The sequence below is a fragment of the Hyperolius riggenbachi genome, chromosome 8 (genome assembly GCF_040937935.1).
Source record: "Hyperolius riggenbachi isolate aHypRig1 chromosome 8, aHypRig1.pri, whole genome shotgun sequence".
In the NCBI taxonomy this organism is placed as follows: domain Eukaryota; kingdom Metazoa; phylum Chordata; class Amphibia; order Anura; family Hyperoliidae; genus Hyperolius; species Hyperolius riggenbachi.
Window position 1 is genome coordinate 39,781,003 of NC_090653.1, and position 18,620 is coordinate 39,799,622.

General features: G+C 45.8%; 1 protein-coding gene across 2 annotated transcripts in view; it reads right to left on the minus strand.

Moving 5' to 3' along the window:
• Window positions 1-11,527, minus strand: part of LOC137528092 (major histocompatibility complex class I-related gene protein-like) — a 94,407-nt gene extending 82,880 nt beyond the window's left edge. For both annotated transcript variants that reach the window (XM_068249356.1, XM_068249355.1), the window contains exon 1: window positions 11,266-11,527. In XM_068249356.1, the coding sequence (XP_068105457.1) occupies window positions 11,266-11,356 (91 nt within the window). In that variant the 5' untranslated portion in view covers window positions 11,357-11,527. The remainder of the gene's footprint in view (window positions 1-11,265) is intronic.
• Window positions 11,528-18,620: the final 7,093 nt, after the last annotated feature.

The window sequence follows — 18,620 nt, forward strand, 5'->3', positions numbered from 1 at the left end:
ATTAGTGGGGTTCCTATACTGCCCTGGCATTTTAGGGGCCCTAAACCGTGAGGAGTAGTCTTGAAACAAAAATGACCTGTGAAATCCTAAAGGTACTCATTGGACTTTGGGCCCCTTAGTGCAGTTAGGGTGCAAAAAAGTGCCACACATGTGGTATCGCCGTACTCGGGAGAAGTAGTACAATGTGTTTTGGGGTGTATTTTTACACATACCCATGCTGGGTGGGAGAAATACCTCTGTAAATGACAATCTTTTGATTTTTTTACACACAATTGTCCATTTACAGAGGTATTTCTCCCACCCAGCATGGGTATGTGTAAAAATACACCCCAAAACACATTGTACTACTTCTCCCGAGTATGGCGATACCACATGTGTGGCACTTTTTTGCACCCTAACTGCGCTAAAGGGCCCAAAGTCCAATGAGTACCTTTAGGATTTCACAGGTCATTTTGAGAAATTTCGTTTCAAGACTACTCCTCACGGTTTAGGGCCCCTAAAATGCCAGGGCAGTATAGGAACCCCACAAATGACCCCATTTTAGAAAGAAGACACCCCAAGGTATTCCGTTAGGAGTATGGTGAGTTCATAGAAGATTTTATTTTTTGTCAAAAGTTAGCGGAAATTGATTTTAATTGTGTTTTTTCACAAAGTGTCATTTTCCGCTAACTTGTGACAAAAAATAAAATCTTCTATGAACTCGCCATACTACTAACGGAATACCTTGGGGTGTCTTCTTTCTAAAATGGGGTCATTTGTGGGGTTCCTATACTGCCCTGGCATTTTAGGGGCCCTAAACCGTGAGGAGTAGTCTTGAAACGAAATTTCTCAAAATGACCTGTGAAATCCTAAAGGTACTCATTGGACTTTGGGCCCTTTAGCGCAGTTAGGGTGCAAAAAAGTGCCACACATGTGGTATCGCCGTACTCAGGAGAAGTAGTATAATGTGTTTTGTGGTGTATTTTTACACATACCCATGCTGAGTGGGAGAAATATCTCTGTAAATGGACAATTGTGTGTAAAAAAAATTAACAAATTGTCATTTACAGAGATATTTCTCCCACCCAGCATGGGTATGTGTAAAAATACACCCCAAAACACATTATACTACTTCTCCTGAGTACGGCAATACCACATGTGTGGCACTTTTTTGCAGCCTAACTGCGCTAAGGGGTCCAAAGTCCAATGAGCACCTTTAGGCTTTACAGGGGTGCTTACAATTTAGCACCCCCCAAAATGTCAGGACAGTAAACACACCCCACAAATGATCCCATTTTGGAAAGTAGACCCTTCAAGGTATTCAGAGAGGGGCATGGTGAGTCCGTGGCAGATTTCATTTTTTTTTGTCGCAAGTTAGAAGAAATGGAAACTTTTTTTTTTTTTTTTTTTCCTCACAAAGTGTCATTTTCCGCTTACTTGTGACAAAAAATAATATCTTCTATGAACTCACTATGCCTCTCAGTGAATACTTTGGGATGTCTTCTTTCCAAAATGGGGTCATTTGGGGGGTATTTATACTATCCTGGAATTCTAGCCCCTCATGAAACATGACAGGGGGTCAGAAAAGTCAGAGATGCTTGAAAATGGGAAAATTCACTTTTGGCACCATAGTTTGTAAACGCTATAACTTTTACCCAAACCAATAAATATACACTGAATGGGTTTTTTTTAATCAAAAACATGTTTGTCCACATTTTTCGCGCTGCATGTATACAGAAATTTTACTTTATTTGAAAAATGTCAGCACAGAAAGTTAAAAAAATCATTTTTTTGCCAAAATTCATGTCTTTTTTGATGAATATAATAAAAAGTAAAAATCGCAGGAGCAATCAAATAGCATCAAAAGAAAGCTTTATTAGTGACAAGAAAAGGAGCCAAAATTCATTTAGGTGGTAGGTTGTATGAGCGAGCAATAAACCGTGAAAGCTGCAGTGGTCTGAATGGAAAAAAAGTGGCCGGTCCTTAAGGGGTAGAAAGCCCTAGGTCCTCAAGTGGTTAAAGTACTCTCTTGTTTGTTCTTATACTGGTAATTAAACTTAAAGAGAATCTGTATTGTTAAAATCGCACAAAAATAAACATACCAGTGCGTTAGGGGACATCTCCTATTACCCTCTGACACAATTTCGCCGCTCCTCGCCGCATTAAAAGTGGTTAAAAACAGTTTTAAAAAGTTTGTTTATAAACAAACAAAATGGCCACCAAAACAGGAAGTAGGTTGATGTACAGTATGTCCACACATAGAAAATACATTCATACACAAGCAGGCTGATCATTTCTGTGTTTCTTTCCCCCTGTTCTCATGCACTGAAGTTTCAGGCTGCTCGTTTCTTCCTGCAAACAGCTTTGCCCTTGTCTGTAATTCTTCAGTATGTGAAAGCCCAGCCAGCTCAGAGGACGATTTATCCAGCTCGTAAAAGATAAGAGAGAAGAGAGAAGCTGCTCTAATACTAAATAACACACAGGCAGTGTGCATAGAGGGGCCTGGAAGGGGGAGTTCATAGCAGAACCACAACACTGAAGAACTTGGCAGCCTTCCAGACACAGGCCGACAAGTCTGACAGGGGAAAGATACATTGATTTATTACAGAGACTGTCATAGTACAAAGTGCTGCAGTAAGCCAGAACACATTAGAATAGCTTTTGGAACTTGTAGGATGATAAAAAACAGGATGCAATTTTTGTTACGGAGTCTCTTTAATTTAAGCTTTGGTTAAATTACTTTCTTAGTATTAAGACTTATATACAAGCTGTGAATATAAATTTCAGCAATGTTTTCTCCTAAATGTACACAGACCATGCAACCATTCACTGAATCTTAAACAGAATCTAAAATTAACATTGGCAATGGGGCCCGTGGGCCTCAATGATAGGCTTGAGCTATCCTGCTTCCTTGATCCATAAGGTTGAGGTGCCCCTACTCCCTCTGGTACCCGGGAAACTCTCCCCCTTTTCTTCTTCCCGTGTTCCCCTCCCCACTTATACCCTGACCTGCTCGCCCCCCTTTTTCTTCATCCAACCCCCTCTGGGGAGAATCTCCTCCCCTCCCCCACATTCCCCTTTTCCTCCCTGGTTCTAGGACCAGCTTGTCTAAGACACACTGTGATATTGGGAATCGAGGAACCTCCAACTCCATGTCCCTCCAAGAATAGGAGCCAAGTTTGGCTCTTTCCCCTCCTTATCCCTCTCTCCCTGCCTTCCCTCTTCTCTCCCCCCTCTCTGTCCCTTCCCGGGAAATGGTGGGTTTTGATGGAAATGCACCATAATCCAGGAGCACTCGTCTTTGGGGACGCACTGGGGTGAGGCAGGTGCTATTGTATTGTGGATGGTAATGTGGCCTAAGAGGCCACAAGAGTGGGGGAGGCCATGCCCCCGTTTTTTGTCCCGGGGGAGGTGGGTGAACACCGCACGGGGGTGAGTTGTGTGCCCCAGTGGTGTTCCTTCCCCCCCCCCCCCCGGGCATGAACTGCCCCACATATGCACTGCCTCGTCACACACTGCTCCCCCACAATTTGGACAAGTTTTCGCTCCTGGAGGTGCACCCGGGGCCCTCCCATCCCCTTTTCTTCCTTTTTCCTCTCCCATGTGCTTGGAAACTTGTCCTCTGGTTAGAACCTGAGGATCCCCTTGTGAAACTGAGCAACGGAGTGTACATGCCCCTTTGGGTGGGTGGAGGTGGGGGTTTTTTTCTCCCCATCTCCCCTCTTTTTCTCCCCCCACCCCCCTCCCCACCCCCTAAATTGGTGCCCCATGAATGGGAGAGTACTAATGGGAATGTCCCATCCCAATGTGGGTGGGAACAGTGGTAAAGGAGGTAAGGGTGGGGACTACATAGTGCACCATACAAGGTACTGGTCCAGCGGCATGCGCTCCTTTACTCCACATCCCCCCTCCCAACCTCACAGTGATTTTAATATTAGGGTGTTTTTAGATCAGTATCTAAATAAAGTTTTTTTATATAGAAAGCAGGTGGAGATTGAGGCACAGCACAGACAGGCAATGAGACTCAGTGGGATGTCGGATTTCACATAAGGCACAATGAACACACTGGTTTTTGAAGTTTTGTAATGTATAAGACATGCACGAATAACGTTATGAGAATGAGTATGAGCACTCACATGATTTATGTTTGAACAAGCACACCAGTTCTTATTCGCCAGATTACGGCGATCCGTTGTTAGGTACACGTGTGCTTTGATGACATAGCAACCACTGGAGTGAAGTAGCGTCACAGGCCGGTCTCCTCCCTCTTAGCATTTTGCACAATCACTATCCAGCATCCACGGGCCAATGGCGTGTGTGGTGGGCGGGGCCTCCGAGTAACATACGGAAGCCCGTGCACAGCGCCATTTGCCCCAGGACTTCTGCACGTGAACAAGCGCCACACCGGCGCGAAACGGCTGTCGCGCAGTCCTATCACCCCCTGGTCACCCTCCCGCACCCGTCCTTGGCACAGGTCAGCACGTTCCAAAATATGTCTACATGAACCTAAGCTGTTACTGCAATGTGTCAATATACCTGCTGATGAAAATCAATGGGAAAATAAACTTGTCTTAAGGAAGCAGTGCACGGACTGTCTTGTGTGTACTGTAGGTGAATTGATGATTTTTATAGCCTGTTTGCACGCTTCCATGTATCAAGAACCAGGTTGTAGCAAGGAACAGGACGGGATTGTATACTAATATATGGTGCAGCGGACCTATTTGCCCCCCCCATTACTGAGTGCCGGGCAACCAGCATCTTCTGTGTACTAAAATTAACCATGTGCAGCCAACATTTAGTTTTTGTTTGTTCTTCGGTTCTGCAGCACTTTAGATATGATATATATTTTATTTATTTATTTATTTGTTGTATTTATAAAGCGCCAACATATTACGCAGCGCTGGACATTAATTTAGGACAATATTTAGGGGTGACAAACAGCAATATGACAATACAGGAATACAAGAAAACCAGATCACACAGCACAGTATGAGTACAAGGTAATGCTTAGTCAGTCACTGGATGGGAGCAATGAGTTAGGCAAGTTAGGTTCACTCAAATGCATAGCATGGGTTCACAGTAATAGAGGTGCATGATCAGGTAGGACACAAAAGGAGTGAGGACCCTGCCCAAAGGCTTACAATCTAGAGGGAGAGGTATGGACACGAGAGGTAGGGGACCAGAGTTTGGCTGTGGGTTTAGAGCAATTGTGAGGGGTGGTAGGCAAGAGTGAAAAGGTGAGTTTTGAGGGCCTTCTTGAAGGTGTTGAAGGAGGGGGCTGCCCTAATGGGTGGAGGTAGGGAGTTCCATAGTGTCGGAGCGGCTCTTGAGAAGTCTTGGAGGCGTGCATGGGACTGGGTGATGCGGGGGACGGTCAGGCGAAGTTCATTGGAGGAGCGGAGTGAGCGGCTTGGTGTGTATCTCTGAGTAAGATCAGAAATGTAGGTTGGACAGGTTTTGTGGATGGATTTGTAGGTCAGACACAATATCTTGAATCTGATTCTGGACTGGATAGGAAGCCAGTGGAGGGATTCACGGAGGGGAGCCGCCCTGGTGGAGCGATGGGAGGAGTGGATAATTCTGGCAGCCGCATTCATGATGGACTGCAGTGGGGCTATTCGGGTCTTAGGGAGTGCAGACAGAAGGGCATTGCAGTAGTCGAGGCGGGAAATTATGAGGGCATGGATGAGGAGTTTGGTGGTGGCAGGGGTCAGGAAAGGGCGAATCTTACAGATGTTACGAAGGTGGAAGTTGCAGGACTTTGTGAGGTTTTGGATGTGGGGAGTGAAGGAGAGTGCGGAGTCCAGGGTGACACCCAGACAGCGGGCTTGAGAGGTAGGGTGAATAGTAGTGTGGTTAACAGTGACCTGCACATCTAGGAGGTCCAGGGATGACCGGGGTGGGAAGATCATAAATTCCGTTTTGTCTAGATTTAGTTTTAGGAACCTAGCGGACATCCAGGAGGAGATGACAGATAGGCAGGAGGAGACCTTGTCCATGGTAGTGGTGGATATGTCAGGGGTGTGGAGATAGATTTGGGTGTCATCTGCATACAGATGATAGTTAAAACCCATGGAGGAGATAACCTTGCCAATGGAGGATGTGTATAGGGAGAACAGTAGGGGGCCAAGGACCGAGCCTTGGGGGACTCCCACTGAGAGGTGGTTGGGGGTGGACGAGGACTCATTGAAGGAGGTCGTGAAGGAGCGGTTGGAGAGGTAGGATGAAAGCCAGGTCAGGGCGAGATTGTGAATGCCCATGGATTGGAGGGACTGGAGGAGTAGGGGATGATCTACTGTATCAAAAGCTGCTGAAAGGTCAAGGAGGAGGAGAATGGTGTATTTACCTTCAGCTTTAGCTAAGGCAAGGTCATTGACCACTTTGGTGAGAGCCGTTTCGGTTGAGTGGGCAGGCCGAAATCCATATTGCAGTGGGTCTAGTAGTGAGTTGGCATTGAGGTACTGGGTCAGGCGTTTGTGAACCAGACGCTCAAGGAGTTTTGAGGCGAAGGGGAGGAGGGAGATCGGGCGGTAGTTGGAGGGTAGCGAGGGGTCGAGGGAGGGTTTCTTGAGCAGAGGCAGTACAGTGGCCTGCTTGAAGTCTGAGGGGAAGGTGCCTGTGGATAGGGAGAGGTTAAACATGGTAGTGAGGACTGGGGCCAGATCCGTGAAGTGGGGCTGAAGTAGATCAGAAGGGATAGGGTCAAGGGGGGAGGTAGTGGTATGGGAAGTCTGCAGTAGGTGGTTGACCTCCTCAGTGGTAGTAGGAGTGAAGGAGGTGAGGGGAGGATAGGGTGGAGAAGGAGTAGGTTGTGAGCAGGTGGGAGGTGAAGATTGAAGATTGGATATTTCCTGACGGATGGAGACTATTTTGTTGGTGAAGTGGGTGGCTAAATCTGTGGCAGAGAGGGAGGAAACAGAAGGTGGGGGGTGGGTTTAAGCAGGGAGTTGAAGGTGCTAAAAAGACGCCGGGGATTGGAAGCTTGTGCTCCGATGAGCTTGGTAAAGTATTCCTGCTTCGCATGAGCAAGGGCAGTGTGGAACTGCTGCAGGTTAGTCTTGTACTGTAGGAAATCCTTGTTTAGTCGAGTTTTCCGCCATTTTCGTTCAGTGGCGCGTGTTTCCCTCTGGAGGTTGCGAGTATGGGTAGTGCGCCAGGGCTGGGGGTTAGGGGGTCGGTTGCGGCAGAATATTGGTGGAGCAGCTTTCTCTAGGGCTGATGAGAGAATTTGGTGATACTGAGCTGCAGCAAGATTAGGACAGGTTAGGGTGGGGAGAGTGGAGGATAGGCCATGGAGAGAGTCAGCAAGGACGCCAGGGTTGAGCTTGCGTAGGTCTCGCTGCCATCGACCAGGTGGGTGGGCGGGTAGTTTGGAGGTGCCTTCCGTGAGGAGGTTGAAGGCAAGAAGGTAATGGTCTGAGGGTGGAAATGGTGCGATGTCGAGGTCTGCAATGGTGGTGGATTTAGTGAATATAAGGTCGAGAGTGTGACGTGCAGTGTGAGTGGGGGCGTTGGTGTGTTGTACTAGGCCATGTGAGTTGGCTATGGTGAGTAGCCGGGTCGCAACAGAGTTCTTGGGTTCATTGATGGGTATATTGAAATCCCAGAGGATGATGGTGGGGAGGTCAGAGGAGAGGATGTGTGGGAGCCAGGAGGCAAGGTTGTCGAGAAATTGTAGTGTGGAGCCCGGAGGGCGGTATAAGACTGCAACAATGGCTGGGAGGGGATTGTAGAGGCGGATAGTGTGGGCCTCAAATGATGTGAATTGTAGGGAGGAAGGTGGAGTGAGGACACGGAATGTGCAGGATGGGGAGAGGAGCAGACCCACCCCTCCCCCGGTCCTGTTGTCTGGTCTGGGGGTGTGACTGAGGTGAAGCCCCCCGTATGAGAGGGCAGCCTCTGCGGCAGAGTCAGAGGGGGTGAGCCATGTCTCAGTGAGTGCGAGGATGGTGAGGGATTTGGAGAGGAAGAGGTTGTGGACCTCTGTAAGTTTATTGCGGACGGATCTGGCATTCCAGAGACCGCAGGGTAGGGGGAGCATGTGCTTGTGAGTGGGATGGATGGAAATGAGGTTGGGGCGAAATTGGGTGTTGAAGTTATTTGTGGACAGAGAGCTGTGAAGCGGGTCAGCAGGGGATGCTTGTCTGGCAGCAGGCTGTGGCCCAGGGTTAGGCGATATATCACCAGCAGCAAGTAAGAGTAGGAGGGAGAGAGTAAGCAAATGTGAATAGGATTTAAATGTTTGTGAGGTTTTTGAGCTGCTGGAGGGAGAGAGAGATTTCAGGAGAGCTAACAGTTCATGAGAAGCTGAGTAAGGTGAGCAAAGCAGAGCAGATGAAATGAATATGGAGTGAGGTACACTGGGAGGATGCATATTGCAATGCAACTTGTAGATGTTTGCAGACAGGCAGAACATAAGAAAAAGTGCAGTAAACATGGTAAGTGTCAATGATTATCAGCAGGAAATTTCCATCTCCTAAACAGTTTATATGAGTATGAAGTTAGTGCAAGCAAACCTGTGTACATAAAGAGTCTACTTGGTAGTGCAACATATGTCCAGCAGTGGCATTTTGAGCAACAGCATTGGAGGCAGTTGTGGATACAGAGTAGTAGTTTCCAGCAGAGTAATGGAGTAATATCTGCACCCAGGAGGATAAAAAGTCCGTCAGCTGCCGAAGTAATCAGTCCTCAGATAAGACCTCACTAATACTTGTACACAAAACCACTAATCTTATCGACACCTCCACCAATCACCCACCAATGTTTCGGCTTACCAGAGTGATAAGAGACCTGAGGTATGTGGTCTATAAGTGTTTCCACCAGGCCAAAGGCAACAATCCTCCTCTCTCCCAGCTCCTGCAGCCTTCACATGTCCAGGGTGAGAATATGCAGTCAGAAAAACAAAGTAATCTATGTGTACACTGTTTAATGACACATTTTGACTTTTCATTTGCTCTCTCACAAGCTAATGTTGCATGATAAAATCAAACAGAAAATTAACTTCCATACGGGCTCTTATCACAGGGACCCAACAGAAATAGTTTGCCTTGTATATAATGATGGGCAAAATCACCTTGTCCACCATCCACTCTGCTACCCTTTTGGGCAGAGTAGATAGTGGGATTATCTTTTTTATGCTGGGTACACACTATGAGATTTTATGGTTGATTTACTGTCAGATCGGTTATTTCCAACATGTCCAATTTGCTTTCCGATCAATTCCCGAGCATTTTCCGATCGATTTCCACTAACTTTAATAGGAAATCGATCAGAAAATGCTCGGAAATCAATCGGAAAGCAAATCGGACACGTTGGAAATAATCGATCTGACAGTAAATCGACCATAAAATCTAATAGTGTGTACCCAGCATTACAGGGAGCTGGGTGTCAGTCTCTGGTTACTGTCTGTGCATAATCCAGTTCTGAAACATGCCTGAAGAAGAAACTTAATAAGTTTCAAAAGCTTGCAAAGGAATCTTGTACAGTTAGTCATTAAAGGTATCACCTAAACAACTATTGTTGTTATGTCTTCGGATCCTTTGGTTTTAGTTTCAAAAACTATTTTATTGGATACATCAACGGGTAGAAAATGCCTTGGGGTTTTACCGGGGAACACCCTGTGCTGAATTATGGTGCATGGCTCACCATTAATTTGTGTTTGTTTTGTATCCCACTTTTCCAGTTGCTGCCTGCCCTATTCTCTGGCATTTGAAGTCCTTTCCTGTATAAGGCATGGGACCGACTAGAGCACTTTGAGCATTTTGGAGCTCTGACAATCATCTTCAAAAACACTTTGCTAATGTAAGTCTATGGTGTTAAGGCCACTATAGCAATTCCATATTAGGGTTAATCACAATCGCAGGACATGCAGCATTTTGCCAGTGTTTGGGTCCAAGACAACACCAAATAGGTAGAAATCATACCACAAATCACTTACAAAACGCTTACAGAAAACGCTAGCAATAGTGGGTTAGAAAGAGGGACACTCAAGCCACACCTCTTACCACACCCCCAACACACACCTCGTCACGCATACTATAAAGATTTCATAAGAAAAATATATTCTTTTATAGTTCAAACTTTTCTATCCTGGTTCATTTTCCTACATATTAACACTTAAAAATAGGAAATAAATCAATTTAAAGGATAGGAATGAAGTTTAGAGTCAATTAAGCACATTTTTTAGTAGAAAAATAAATATATTTACATAAATCTGTACATAAGTCCTGAAAGAGGGACAAATGGAGGTGAAAGAGGGACAGAGGGATTTAGTTCCTAAAGTTGGAACAGTTGGGAGCTATGCTGGGTCCCTGACCTTAATCTCATTAAGTGGGTGAGACGGAATGCTACTCAGATGCCCATCAAACAGAAGTGAAGTAACATAAATCATATCCTTAGGTCTGTTTTCAAGAAAAGCTCAGAGTTGAATTCTTGAAATAACTTTTCTTTGGCCCACATATGTGGATAGTTACAGCCATTATATCATTTACATTGCTGTCTGGGTTTTCATTTGGACAGTAACATTTATACAAAGCAGGTGGAGCCTGAGTTGGGTGCTGCTCAGGGGCGTAGCAATAGGGGTTGCAGAGGTAGCGACCGCATCGGGGCCCTTGGGTCAGAGGGGCCCCACGGGGCCCTTCCTAAACCAAAGTATAAGCTGTTTATTGGTCCTATGGTGGTAATAATCACTTCTATAGATGCTTTGAATGGTAGTAATCGTTAACACACTGTTCCCCATCCCCTTCTTGCACCTCTAATACTGTAGATGACCGTGGCAGGTTTTTTTGCGTTGAATCAAGTGTTATGTATAGAGTGCTTGGGGGGGGCCCAATGTAAAACTCGCACCGGGGCCCCGAGCTCCAGAGCTACGCCACTGGTGCTGCTGTAGCAGTAATGTTATAGTGCGTGGCCTGCCCATGGGTAATTGGGGCTTCTTCTAGCAATCTCCGGACCTCACATTACTCCCTCCGAGTTGCTTTGGAGGGGGAATAGTATTTAACACAGCCGGGAATTTCAGCGGCAGTGGGGTGAGTCATCATTCGGCTTGCCCTGCGGCCAACTCGCTGGTGGTGTTTCAATACGTACACACATATATATGCAAGAAGTTTTAAATCAGGATGATACCATTTCTTGGCTAAATAAAAATGAATAAGAATAAGCAAGCTTTCGGCCTTGCAGCCTTCGTCGGGCTTACATCCTGTTAGTTGCAAGCATTTGGCAATTCATTAAGCTTATACCACAGTACAGAAATAACACAGTACTATATAGGAATTTATGTTGACTCACCAGAATGGACTCCATGCACAGATAGAGAGATCAGAAGAGTTAGTGGGTACAGCCACATCTTCCCTCCTGTGTGTGATCTGTCTCCTCTCATGTTATTCTACACCTGATGATCACAAAGGCTGAATTGGAGAACTGCCTCATGCAGTCTTAATACATCCATTCCAATTTTAACAGTTTCTTCCCAATGTAAACTTCAGCCACGTGAAATGTGAGTTCAGTTCTCCATTCAGAAAGTACTACATACAGCATGTGAGACCTTTGGAGTGTAGCTAAGTGTAGCTGAAACTCTTAAGAGCACACCCTTCCTGCTAATTGGCAGAGTGAGCATGGCTTCCCGTCCAATAGGAAAGCATATAAGCAGATAATGAGCAGTTGCTGGGCGGCAAATTGAAGAAAAAAAATGGCAAAGCTAAGACAGTGCGAAAGTGAAAATAAAATCCAGGAGTCTTTCACAAACAAGATAACAGAGACAGCTTGGCTTTGGGAAATCCCTGATGCTGGACTATTCTCATCCTGCCATTGTTTTATATACTAAAGGACCAGCATCACACAGTATAATGATAGCTCAGTTACTTTATTGAAGCATCCAAAAAGCTGACAGCAACGACTGTTTGGCATTGGCAACAGTACTGACTGTTTGGCAGCTTGGTAAAGGCCTATAGGGCCGAAACAGCGGGCTGTCATTGCTGTCACTTTTTTAGATGCTTCAATAAAGTAACTGAGCTACAATTATGCTGTGTGGTGCCGGCCTTTCACCGGTTTATCCTGTTTGTGACCCGTAGGTCCAGGAGTGAGGACCTTGGCACACCTGGCTATAGCTGCACCATGGTTGGTGCTCCTGGACTCAGATCTATTGTTTTATATACTGTAAATCCTCTAATGTTGTCTTCACAGGAAATATAAATTTCTGTGCAGGGCCGGTTGAAGTTACAATGGGGACTCTGAGCAAAATTATCCTGGGGGGCCACCGTACTCCCCCTATAAGTGGCTTTAGTGCCCCCCCCCCCCCCCAGCTGGCTACTGGGCTCCTAATCCAGGTCTCCCTCCTCCGGGTCTCCCTCCAACTCCATTATTGTCCCCGGGGACGTTTTTGGCAGAACAGCGACTCACCTTCCCCTACTACCATAGTACACTCCTCCATTAGACCGTGCACTCCCATTTTTATACTTGAGATTTGACTGTGGCCTGGTGCATGTTATTATGTAATAACATGCACCGGGTCACTGAGACGATGAGGCCAGTGGGGAAGAAGACAGATGCACACAGACGAATGGAGGAGCGCACCGGCCAGGAAAGGTGAGTCGCTACTGACAAAAACTCTGCAGGTTGTTGGGAGTATCTGCTAGTCATGAGCAAACAATAAGGACCCTTTCAGTTTACACATAACACAATTCCTATGCAATTTATGTTTTTATGAATTTCTGTTTGCTGTACATCTAATGTAAGCCAATAGCATCACATTTGACTTGTGTTGTTTGTATGCATTTTATTTACATTTTTTGCAGAAATATTTGTCCGGCATGGATACTTTTTTTCACAACAGACGTGATTCGCATATCAGTACAAGACAATGGAAATGCATGTGAATTTTCAGTTAATTAGATACATTTTCATGGAAATTAACTGCATTGATATGCATGAAAAATTTGCATTTCTAAATTTACAAGAATAAAACACACAAACAAAATTTTGGACCTGAAAAATATCGCAAATACCGAAAAACACAGAAAACCAAGGCCAGAAATTGCAGGGATAAGTGTGAAAGCTGCTTTACCATAAACAGCACAACAGTACAAATCAACCCCATCCGCCCCCCAAAAAACACTCCCAAACCATGAACTCACATCCAGACCGGTTCTCCAGCCACCTGCTCTGAGGGAGAAAAGAAACAAAAACATTGTTGACCCAACAAGACACCTATATGCACTATATCACAAGACGGCAATAAAAAACACTAAAGGTGCCCATACACCAGACAATATAGGGGCAGATCAACCAAGAGTCAGATCTCTCTCTGATCGAGATCTGTTGCTTGCCCGTACACCACAGACTGATTCCTGATCAATTTCATACAGAATCAGCCTTGTGATTAGCAAGTGCAAGTGCTGTATACAGTGATAAATCTAAAGCCTCATCTACACGCGTAGATGAGGCGGCGATCCGGCGGCTCGATTAGCCTCTTCCGCATCCCCGCGCGTACCCGCCGCGTCCCCGCTCGCTGCGCATGTGTCGGATTCGATTCCCCGCTCGTCCCCGCCGGTGCCGCTCATCTTCCGCTCGATTCCCTGCCATTGTCCCTTCGCGGGGAACGAGCAGGGAATCGGCGGTAGCAAGATCTGACCTGTCGGATCTTATCAATCGAGCCGCCTCAGTGGCTCGATTGATAAGTCACGTCGCCTCCACATCTCCCCGTGTAGACGGGGCTTTAAGCTTTGAGTGCTACCTTTACTACACTATTGTTCTATTGTTGTAATTGTTTTCTTTCATTCACTCAGTTAGGTCCTGTCTGTGTCTGTGCAGGCCAGCAGGACAGCATAGGGAATAGGAGGATTACTGTGTTATTGTATTGTAGTTAGTACTGCAGTTAGTTGTTATGGTGGCGGCCTGGCGGGTACACACGGTGCGTTCCTGCACTCGATTTCCCGCTCGATTGCCGTCGACTCGATTATTTTCGACATGTCCGATTTGCGTTTCGATGGATCGTTAGGTCGATTCGCATGTAAAGTATGCCAAATCGACCTGACGATCCATTGAAATGCAAATCGGACATGTCAGAAATAATCGAGTCATCGGCAATCGAGGGGAAATTCAAGTGCGGGAACGCACCGTGTGTACCCGCCAGGCCGCCACCATAACACAGTGTGCACTGTCTGTCCTCTGTCAGTCTGCGGTCTGTCACTCCGTGCTGATTTGATGTAAAGTCCAACCCCGATTTTATTAAAGTAAAAGTACCCTACATCATCTGGTGACATCATCACGTATAAGTTGTAGGCAGCTGGGGGAGGGGCAGTAAGGGCAAGAGGACAGAGAGCAACATTACAGCCACCCTCAGAAGGTCTGCCGTGTCAGTGTCGACCCCAGCTGGCAGCCTACCCTCAGTCAGCGAGCTTTTCGCTCCAGGCGCCGCGATTGAACTCAGGGCTGTTAGCCGCATGGAGTTTGAGGAGGATGTTCTGGGGGGTATGATGTTGATGATGGGATGAAGGACCGTGACTACCATCCGCAGGATGGGGATGTCAGCTCTGACTCTGAGGAGGATGCATCGGTGGGTTTGGCACGGAGGATCAGCATTGCAGACAGTGGCCTTGGAATGCGGGACCCACCACATCCTTCTGCCGCTACCACCAGCCGCACCACTCAACCGCCACAGGGAGAAAAGCCGCAGCATCCCATTCAGGCCGCAGGGGAATCTTCACCTCCCCAATCTGGCCGCCATGGTGCCACAGGCCACTGCTGCTGATACCGCCACCTATATTCAACCCAAAACACAATTGCGCTGTCATTTTTTTGGAGGTGTCTGGGCTGAAAACCGTCATGTCCCAGTTGTGCGATTGGACTTTGGACACAATGTGAGCTGCACGACTGCTGTCTGGAACCTAGTCCTGATGTTAATTGACAGCTTTTTTTTTTTTTTTTTAATTTTATGTCCCAAAAATAATAAATTAGTGTTTCCCTTTAAAAAAACATGATGCTACATGCATCATTTACCCTAAAACCCTTTTTTAAGCTATTTAAAGGGCACTTCCGGTTTTTCTATCCGGGTACCCGAATAGGTTGGGTACTTACGGGTAATTTGGTCGGATATCCGGATCCGATCCGGATATCCGCAAGGTCAGATCCGGATATCCGAATCCGATCCGGATATCTGGGTACCCGGATCCGGGCGGGTAATAAAAAGCACTACCCGAGCATCCCTGGTTGTGAGAGTTTGAGAGGCATTTCACTGCCTATCAACAGTCCGTGGAAAAGAGGCCTAAGAATGGTCAATGAGATTCTAATAATTTTCAAGTTGATACAAAGCGCATGTTAATTTTATGCAAATGTAGGCAGTTTGGATTTGGACCAATCAAAATAATCAGCTGTCTCTGAATAAATCTGCATAAAATTGGCATAAAATGGGCATCAACTCCAAAACTATTAGCATCTCACTGACCATCCCTAATTACCCTAAAGAAAATATTAGTAAGGGCTGGTGCACACCAAAAATCACTAGCAGATCTGCAAACGCTAGCGGTTTTTGAAGCTGTTTTCCAGGGTGATTCTAGGCATGTTTAGAGCGATTTTCTAAACATGCCTAGCGTTTTTTGGAGCATTTTTGTGTAACAGATTTTATGTTTTGTTACAGTAAAAGCTGTAACTGAACAGCTTCTGTAACAAAAACGCCTGGAAAACTGCTCTGAACTAGCGTTTTTCAGAGCGGTTTTCCACTTTCCTATACTTTAACATTGAGGCAGAAACACCTCAGAAATCTCAAAAATGCTGCAGGGCCTGAGTATGCATTTGGGGTAAAACGAGGCGCTCTGGTGTGCACCAGCCCATTGACTAACATTAGCCAACCGGTTTTCCCACCGAAAGCATTTTAAAAAACGCTCAGAACCGCTCTTGGTGTGCACCAGTCCTAACAGAACAGGGTCTCATATTTTAATTTTCAGATCTGAATTGGTAAGACTGAATTGCAGCCAAGACAGTCTGATGTCAAATCTGCTTCATTAAAGAGACACTGAAGCGAGACTAAATCTCGCTTCAGCTCTCATATATAGCAGGGGCACGTGTGCCCCTGCTAAAACGCCGCTATCCCGCGGCTACACGAGGGTCCCTTCACCCCCAACCCACCCCCCGCAAAAGTTGGTCGCAAAGTTGGTTGAAGAATTTGTCTTCCTGGAGGCAGGGCTAACGGCTGCAGCCCTGCCTCCAGTCGCGTCTATCAGACGCGCATCGCCGCCTCTCCCCCGCCCCTCTCAGTGAAGGAAGACTGAGAGGGGCAGGGGAGAGGCGGAGATACGCGCTGACAGACGCGCGTGGGGCAGGGCTGCGGCGGTTAGCCCTGCCCCAACCAGGAAGCGCTCCCCCGCATTACGGAGGGGATTTGGGGGGACAGGGACCCCCGTTAAGCCGCGGGATAGCAGCGTTTTAGCAGGGGCACAAGTGCCCCTGCTATATATGAGGTCTGAAGCGAGATCTATTCTCGCTTCAGACTCTCTTTAAGCTAAAAACAAATCAGCACTAAAATATTATCAGCATTGATCCAAGAAGTGCCTTGGGGCAATGTAGATTGAAAAATATAAGAATAATAAGGGAAAGATGGATCTTACCTCCTATGCCAATTATTGGATAAACAAGGGAATAACTTCAAAGACTGTATTACATGACACATATTTCTGGACATTGGCCTCAATTCATAAAGAATTACTGCATGAGGTAATGCAGAAAACAGCTGACTTTACCGAGCACTTAGGAAAATGTTAACTCATAAAGGCTGTTACCACATGGCAAGCTGAAGATACTGGCCAGTGAGGTAAATTACTGATTTGTGCAGTAAATACCTCAACACATGTCAGTAAATGTCAAGTTATAAAGACTAGAACATGCGGCAAAGGCCAGAAACAACAGCAGTGATTACCGGCAGCTCTGGTATGGCGGAAACTGTGCAGAGACTGTGCGCAGCCATGACTCACAGAAGCATAAAGGTATAACCTATGACTGACAGGAGCAGAGAGCCAATAGAAGCAGCCTCTGTGTTCTGCAAGTCCTGCTGATTGGATCAAAAGAGGTTTCCCCTACAGCCCTTCAGACATTCAGCCCTTTAGGTTCCTGTTTGGAGAAGTGGAGGAGCAAGTGGGGAAATCTCCTAAGCATAGCATGTTTATTATTTCTTGCAGTTCATGTAAGTTGTGGCAATAAAATACAATGTTAAGAAAGACTAAAGGACAGATTCAGAGCGAGCAGAGGGAGTATAACAAACATGTATATTTTAAAGGGATGTCGGGGATGTCTCTTACTATTGTAATGCCCTCACTGCACGTAACAGCATGTAACAAAACAGAGACAACTCCACACTGCTCTGCTGTCACCGAACAGGTTTTTCGAAGCTGGTAAATTACCGAACTTCTACCACACCTGTGAACATTTTTATGAATTAGAAAACAAAAGTCTAAAATACTGAATGCGTTATTTTAATAACCTGATTTTTTTATCGCATAGCCCTTTATGAAGCCTATGCCAGCTTCTAATACAAAGTTTGACTTAGGCCTTGTTTACATTAGAGGCGTTTTTGTAAAATTTTAAGCACGGGCAATTTTCAAAAACGCCCTGAAAGTGCTTGTGCAATGATCAAAAGATGGAAGCGCTCTGCAAAAGTGCTTACAAAAACTCTCACAAAAAAACGAGCGAACACGCAGAAAATCGTGGAAAAAAATTTGGGGAAAAAAGCCCACAACGGACGGACACGCGAGCCGAACGCAATGGGGACAAGGCCTCAAAGCGCTTGTGCAATGATTCTCTATGCGAGAGTTCATATCTAAGCGGTTCGTTTGCGATCCGCTTTGAAAAGCTCTGCTTGGGCCATTTTTGAGGCGATTTGCCTCAATGGAAGGTATAGGAAAAATGCAAAACGCATAAGACAGAAGCGCTCTCCAAAAGCGCTTACAGAAATGCCCACAAAAAGGAGCGAACGTGCAGAAAATCGCAGAAAAAAAAGGTGGGGAAAAAAAGCGCACCGTGGATGGACACGTGAGCCGAACGCAATGTGAGCAAGGCCTCAGTGCCATATAAAACAGAGGAGCACCTCTAGAAGGGTCCTAGAGCTACACCTCAGTTTTGTACACTTTTCTTCATTCCAATATACATTTTCCATTAAACATGCTCTGTATTTATTACCATAAAGGTCTAGGTGTGACATCTGCTGAGGGGGTGGGGTTTAAGGCATTTTAACTAGACACACCTCCATTATTTCCTGTGAAGATCTCAAAGTGGCGCTCTTCACTGGACCTTATATAGTACTGTTGAGATATAATTGCCACTTTATGAATGTTGTCTCCAGCATGACTCTGCCAATACATAACTGTAGCAGCAATGTTTTCAGCTCTTTGCCACTCTCATGAATATAGTCATTGCAGCAAATACCATCATTTTGAAGAAACAAAAAATAACCGCCCTTTTCAGGTGAACAACCTGCTCACCCTTTTAAAATTACGCCCCATAGATATTTTCTTATGCGAATTTGTCACTGTGTTATTTGAATACTGACTCTCTCTGATCTCTCTGTATTTTCTGTTTTCTTCAAATTCTATTGATGTCGTCACTCCAGGAGGTAAATCTTCCATATAAGTTCATATACTGTCAGGGGAACAGTGTAG